We start from the raw sequence: 7,000 nt of genomic DNA, 5'->3' as shown, positions 1-7,000 counted from the left end.
TCCAAGAGGGTCTAGGCGGGATAGGAGGTGGCCCCGCCTCTCGGGCCCACTGCCCCCTCCCTCGCACACCTCTGCTGGCGGCCGCTCGCGCCCCTCCACTGTGTTGGTAGCCGGAGCCACAGCGGCCGCCACGTGAGGCAGCGGTCACGTGTTGTTTTGCCCGCCGCCGCGCGCTTCGAGTGGAGTGGGCGGGGGCGCGGGCCGAGGCGGGCGGGCGGACAGGGGTAAACGGCCTCTTCCCCCAACCCTCGCTTCCCCGAGCCCCCCCTCTCCGCCCGCTCACCTTAAAACCATCGTGCATCACCATGGCGAGTTGCTCCTTCGCTCGCGACCAAGCGACAAGGAGACTGCGAGCTGCAGCAGCGGCAACAGCGGCAGCTCTAGCTGCGGTGGCGCCCACCCCACTTCTTTCCTCGGGAACCCCGACCGCACTCATTGGGACCGGGTCGTCTTGTCCGGGAGCCATGTGGCTCTCCACGGCCACTGGCTCCCGGTCAGACTCCGAGTCCGATGAGGAGGACCTCCCCGTCGGGGACGAAGTCTGCAAACGCGGCTACCTACGGAAGCAGAAGCATGGCCACAGGCGCTACTTCGTGCTCAAACTGGAGACCGCCGACGCCCCAGCTCGACTGGAATACTACGAAAATGCCAGGAAGTTCCGGCACAGTGTCCGCGCCGCGGCGGCTGCAGCAGCGGCGGCTGCCTCTGGCGCCGCGGTCCCCGCGCTCATCCCACCGCGGCGCGTGATCACCCTGTACCAGTGCTTCTCGGTGAGCCAGCGAGCCGACGCAAGGTACCGACACCTCATCGCTCTTTTCACCCAGGACGAGTACTTCGCGATGGTGGCCGAGAACGAGTCGGAGCAAGAGAGCTGGTACTTGCTGCTCAGCCGCCTCATCCTCGAGAGCAAGCGCCGCCGCTGCGGCACGCCCGGCGCGCAGCCGGATGGAGAGCCGGCCGCACTGGCGGCTGCAGCGGCGGCGGAGCCACCCTTCTACAAAGATGTGTGGCAGGTAATAGTCAAACCCAGGGGGCTGGGGCACAGAAAAGAGCTGAGCGGCGTGTTCCGGCTCTGTCTTACCGACGAGGAGGTTGTGTTTGTGAGGCTAAATACCGAAGTGGCCAGCGTGGTCGTCCAGCTCCTGAGCATCCGTCGCTGCGGGCACTCGGAGCAGTATTTCTTCTTGGAAGTCGGCAGGTCCACCGTCATCGGTCCGGGGGAGCTCTGGATGCAGGTCGATGACTGTGTGGTGGCCCAAAACATGCACGAGCTGTTTTTGGAGAAGATGAGAGCCTTGTGTGCAGACGAATACAGAGCCCGCTGCCGCAGCTACAGCATCAGTATCGGCGCCCACCTGTTAACCCTGCTGTCCACTAGGAGGCACCTGGACATGCTGCCGCTCGAGCCCGGCGGCTGGCTCAGAAGGTCCCGCTTTGAGCAGTTTTGCCACCTCAGGGCCATCGGTGATAGGGAAGACGAGATGCTCCTCGCCAGGCGCTACATAACACCCAGTGAGCCTGTGCCCCCCTCCAGGCGAGGAAGACTGCACCTGCCCAGAGCGCGGAGGTCCAGGAGAGCGATTTCAGTGCCAGCCAGCTTTTTTCGCCGTGTAGCACCCAGCCCCGTGCGTGGCCCGCACCCTGCAGAAGCCCCCAGCGAGGGAGCTTGCCTGTCTTCTGAAGCACCTGGTCCCGGCTCTGGCAACTCTGGGGAAGAAGGCAATCCTCAGGGAAAAGAGGATCAGGAAGGAAACGGAGGCGACTATATGCCCATGAACAATTGGGGCTCCAGAAATGGCCGGGGCTCAGGAGGTGGACAGGGTTCAAGTGGCCAAGGTTCCAGTAGCCAGAGCTCTGGAGGAAGCCAGTGCTCGGGCAGGGGGCACGGCTCCGGAGGTGGCCAGGGCTCAAGTGGCAGCCAGGGCTCAAGTGGCAGCCAGGGCTCAAGTGGCAGCCAGGGCTCAAGTGGCCAGGGCTCCGGGGGCCAGGGTGCAGGAGGAAACCAGTGCTCAGGAGATGGCCAGGGCACCTCAGGTGGGCATGGCTCAGGCAGTGGCCAGGGAGCTGGAGGTGGGCACGGCTCAGGCCGTGGCCAAGGACCTGGAGATGGCCATGGCTCAGGCAGGGGCAGGAACTCTGGAGGGAGCAAAGGCTCAGGAAGTGGGAAAGGCGCCGAAGGCAATGGTGATCATGGGAAATCTCTGAAGAAAAGATCCTACTTTGGCAAATTAACTCAAAGCAAGCAACAGCAAATGCCACCACCTTCACCACCTCCACCCCCACCAGCTGCAGCAACTGGTGGAAAAGGAAAGTCTGGGGGAAGGTTCCGACTTTATTTTTGTGCTGACAGAGGAGCCACAAAAGAACGCAAAGAAGCCAAAGAAGTTAAAGACACAGAGACCCCAGAAGGTGCAGCTCGGGGTCCCCACAGGGCCAGAGCTTTTGATGAAGATGAGGATGACCCATATGTGCCAATGAGGCCAGGGGTGGCTGCCCCTCTCTCAAGCTCCAGCGATTATATGCCAATGGCTCCTCAAAATGTCTCTGTGTCAAAGAAGCGCCACTCTCGATCACCTTTCGAAGATTCAAGAGGGTACATGATGATGTTTCCCAGAGTGAGCCAACCACCTGCACCAAGTCCTGCAAAAGCACCTGATCCTGACAAAGAGGATGACTCAAAGGACAATGACAGTGACAGTGACTACATGTTTATGGCTCCTGGAGCTGGTGCAATTCCAAAAAACCCCAGAAATCCTCAGGGAGGCTCTTCCTCCAAAAGTTGGAGCTCCTACTTCTCTCTGCCAAATGCTTTTCGGAGCTCCCCATTGGGGCAGAGTGACCACAGTGAGTATGTACCAATGTTACCTGGAAAATTCCTGGGGAAGGGCCTAGACAAAGAAGCCTCATCTAACAGAGGCCCCAAAGATGTAACTTCAAAGCCTTCAGTTGAGGGGTCATTCTCAAAGCCTAGAGATGAGGGATCACCTTCCAAGCGTTCAGGTGATGGGCCCCCCAAGAACAAGACTAAGAGACCTAATCGACTTCCTTTTATTACAAAAGGGAATAAAATCAAGCCAAAACCACAAAAGCCCACACATGAGCAGAAAGAACCCGACAGCACTAGTGGCTACATCAAGATTGACTTCCCTAAAAGAGGTAGCAATATGCCAGCTCCCTGTATTCAAAGACTGCCAGGTTTGTGGGGCATAATTGCCGACCCCAGACAGTTCGCCTTTTCGAATTACGTGAATGTTGAGTTCGGAGTGCCATTTCCAAATCCAGCAAACGACCTCTCAGATCTTTTAAGAGCTATTCCAGGTGCCAACCCCTTCTCTCTGGACGGTGCTAGGTGGCCACTTCCGCCTCTTCCTCCCAGTGCTACAGGTAACAGTGCTAATGAGGAAGAAGGTGACTACATTGAAGTGATTTTCAACCCAGCAATGACACCAGCCGTGCCTTTTGCTGACAGTGCCATTCGCTACGACGCTGAAACAGGTCGCATCTACGTGGTCGACCCATTTTCTGAGTGCTGTATGGACATTTCTCTCTCCCCCAGCCGCTGCTCTGAACCACCACCTGTAGCGAGGCTGCTGCTGGAAGAAGAGCTCGAGAGAAGACGCCCACAAAGCCGTTCGCAAAGTTTCTTTGCAGCTGCCAGAGCCGCCGTCTCTGCTTTCCCGACCGACAGCCTCGAGAGAGACCTCTCCGCCTCTTTAGCCGCGGCCGCGGCAGCCGTGCCAACCTTAGCCGTGAGCCGGGCTTTAGCCGCCGCCTCCACCCTGGTCGCTGCCCCGGGCAGCGGCGCTGCCGCCGCGGGCCTCGAGGCCGCCGCGGGATCTGACTCCGCCTCCGTCCGCCGGTTCCAACCTGCTGCTAATGCTGCTGGTGCCGAAGCGGTAAGAGGGGCCCAAGACGTTGCGGGTGGCTCGAACCCCAGAGCCCAAAACCCATCGGCAGACCTTGCGGGAGGTAACAGGGCCGGCGGGGCTGCCGCTGCAGCCGCCGCTCCCCCTCCATCACCTGGCCGCGGCCGGGCGCCGAGACCCCCAGAGCAAGAAGATTCTGACGACGACGACACGTACGTGAGAATGGACTTTGCCAGACCTGACAACGAGAAGTTCGACTCTCCCCAAAGAGGTTGGTGAGTTTAGAATTCATTTCCCTGAAGTTAATGGTTATTGCTTAATGAATCGATCGATGCACTACTCTGTCTGCATTGTTAGGAAAATGTGAGCTAATATTTCATTCACTGGTGCTTATTTAGCATGGAAAGTAGAATTCAGTTTTAATCATGCAATACCTTGTGATCGTTGCAAAAACTTGTTTTAATCTAATGATAAGTTTCTTTACCCGGAAAGAACCGATTATCATTTAAACACTGGTTCTACATTTTAGGAGTAGTTCAAACTTAAGGATATGTAGCATGAGGATGCTTTCAGATATCCTTCCCTAACACTTAGTGATTTATACAAACAGGACATCGTAAATGGAATCCCATCAACTCATTTTCAAATCAACAAGTGAAAGCTGCTTTTTAAAATTTAATTTAATAAGAGCACCGAATATTGAGCAGTAATAAGCAACTGTTAACCTTTGGGGGTTGATGACATTCTCCTTCCGAAAGTTACTTTCTTAAAAAGCAGTCATTGTTATGCTGGTTTGCTGTGATTTACCAAGAAAGTTAAATCTCAACTGTTAGCATGAACGTCTGGAGGGAACAAAAGGTAAATAATCCAGAACAACAGGTGATTGAAAGAAGAGGGTATTTGGCTCTGGAATGTGTTTTTGTGTTGATTTGCTTAGTTTCTACACAGGATAAGTTGCCAGAAACCTTGAGCATTCCTTTTCTTTGTCACTAACAGTGACAGGCAAGTCACCTCTGCTGTGCCTCATTTTCTTCATGTAACTCCCCCCAAGGAGGGTATGGTGACAACACTATAATGGGTATGAATATTGTTTGAAAGGTTTAGAAAGCATTTAAAACATCTAATTGGTGCGTCTTCTGGGCAATTCAGTAAGCAAGATAATAAGGGCTGGAGGAAGACCTGACCCCAGGGGCAGCCTACCCTGGAAGAGTGGAAGTTTTTTTTAAAGGGTTACTTTTCCAAAGGAAGAAATAAGAGAGAATAGGATCTTGGAAATAAGACTTCGAGTAAATCTGCTGTGTACATCGTGCAATGTTGTTATCAGGGTGTCTGGAGACATTCTCAAGAAATGATTTTGGAAGATGATGTCTCCATAGTCTCAACTGCCTTCCCTCTTTACCAGAATGTGCTTCTTTTCCAGGGAAGAGAAGGGATGGACCCCAGCAGTTTTCATTCCAGTAGTCAGTTTAGTGAAGATTTTTGCTTTGCTTGCTTTGTGGAATGCTTTTGTGATTGGATCTCTGCCCACTGTGCTTGATCAGGCAGAACAAGTTGGGGACTGATCACAGCAGTCACCTAACAAGCTCCCTATTTAGTGCAGGTGTAGGCCCCCTCCCCTTTCTCCCCCTGCTTTAGAAAACTTGCCATACAAAAACTCACGTTTGCAGCACGGACACATTAAAGAGTGATCATTAAAACGACAAAAGGATGCTTTGGCTTGCCAAAGGGTTCAATTCAGATCTCCTTTAAATTGTGAGCTCCCCCCAACACACACACACAAACATACACGTGCAGGCACACGCACACAATCACCACTACTACTAGAATCATGCACTTAAAATATACAGATCTATTTCCAAGACTTTAATTCATAACCAGCTTTTCAAGAACAGATCTATTTTATTCTGTAAAGTACACCTGGAAATTGGTCTTAAGCTACTGTTTGAACCTAACTGCTGAAGACACCATTTATGATATTGATGTGGGTGTTCCATAGCTGTCTATGTCCCTGTGGTACTTTGGAAAGGACAAGTTTTCATAGAGGTTTGTCTATACTTTCCACTACTCTTTGTTTAAGCAAAGATGAAAATTAGTGAAAATTTCTTGTTCCTTAAATAAACCCTGTCTTCCCAAATATTATCTAGATTCTAAAATAATTAACATTATCTTAGCATAAGTTACTGATTTATGAATAACTTCAAATGACTTTGCAGCTATTCTGGAGGCTTAATGTTCTCTAAATGTGTTGTTCATTGAGGAAATTCCTAACTTTATTGAGTAACTACAGCAAGGAGGCTGTATCTCACAGGGAGGTAGGTGGTTAGGCTAAAACAAGAGAGTGAATGTGGAAGCACTTTGGACCTTTAAAGCACTTTACAAGTGTAAGATATTTTAATTTTGTTATTGGATTAACAAACATTGAAGTTTCAACAATTTCAACAGATAACTTAGCTTCTTGCCAAAATGATTGGTCCTGAGACTGATTAAAGCATGTAATTTGCTGAGATACATAAAAGGGAGGATATATAGAAAGAAATCATTGCAGGAAATTACTTTCGCTACCATCTTTATGTAAATTGATATGGTAGAACGTTGTCTGTGAAGGGTTAAGAACAAGCTGGCTAATTCTGATTCTATAAAGCTATAGAATAATTTTCACCCAATTTCTGATCTCTCTTCACCTTCCTATCTAACATTAAAAAAAAGATCATCTTAGAAAATGACAAATATGCTTTGACAAAGGAGCAAAGGCACAGTCTCTTCATTAGGAGTTAGATATCTCCCAGAGTAATTTTAATCTATGGCAAATGCTTAGAACAGTTCCTGGCACATAGTAGGTGTTATACATGAATTATTATACTACTATTACCATTGTTGTTACTGTTCTTATTATTATCACCTTTAGAAACACAAAGCTAAATTAAAGTTCTGTGTCCCCAAATCCCACTTTTCAGTTAGTCATTACTTTCACTTAAAATGGCTTACATGCTTGTTCAGAGTTGGAATCTTTATAGTTGGGATCTGTTTATAACTTGAGCAAAATGAAGGGAGCCCGTAAGGCAGTGAGACAACTTTTTTCATATAACACAAAATTAATATATAATCTCATTTACCTACAAGTCACATTGCATATA

At 50.5% G+C, this 7,000-nt stretch overlaps 1 protein-coding gene across 2 annotated transcripts; it reads left to right on the top strand.

Moving 5' to 3' along the window:
• The first annotated feature begins 243 nt into the window (after positions 1-243).
• IRS4 (insulin receptor substrate 4) lies at positions 244-4,247 on the top strand. Of its 2 annotated transcripts, XM_029241497.1 has the most exons (2): positions 244-1,929; positions 1,996-4,247. In XM_029241497.1, exons 1-2 carry the CDS (start codon positions 306-308, stop codon positions 4,143-4,145), a joined length of 3,774 nt encoding a protein of 1,257 aa, XP_029097330.1. In that variant the 5' UTR covers positions 244-305; the 3' UTR covers positions 4,146-4,247. The 2 variants fall into 2 exon arrangements, with proteins under 2 accessions (XP_029097330.1, XP_029097329.1); XM_029241496.1 differs by having other exon boundaries at positions 306-4,145.
• The last annotated feature ends 2,753 nt before the right edge of the window (positions 4,248-7,000 follow it).

This window comes from Monodon monoceros, unplaced genomic scaffold (genome assembly GCF_005190385.1).
Source record: "Monodon monoceros isolate NGI ecotype Baffin Bay Population unplaced genomic scaffold, NGI_Narwhal_1 Super_Scaffold_22, whole genome shotgun sequence".
Classification (NCBI taxonomy): Eukaryota; Metazoa; Chordata; class Mammalia; order Artiodactyla; family Monodontidae; genus Monodon; species Monodon monoceros.
This window is presented reverse-complemented; position numbering and strand designations above follow the sequence as displayed.

What these genes read in the sequence shown, in the direction of transcription:
- IRS4 (XM_029241496.1), top strand. Translation starts at nt 306, where the DNA reads ATGGCGAGTTGCTCCTTCGCTCGCGACCAAGCGACAAGGAGACTGCGA.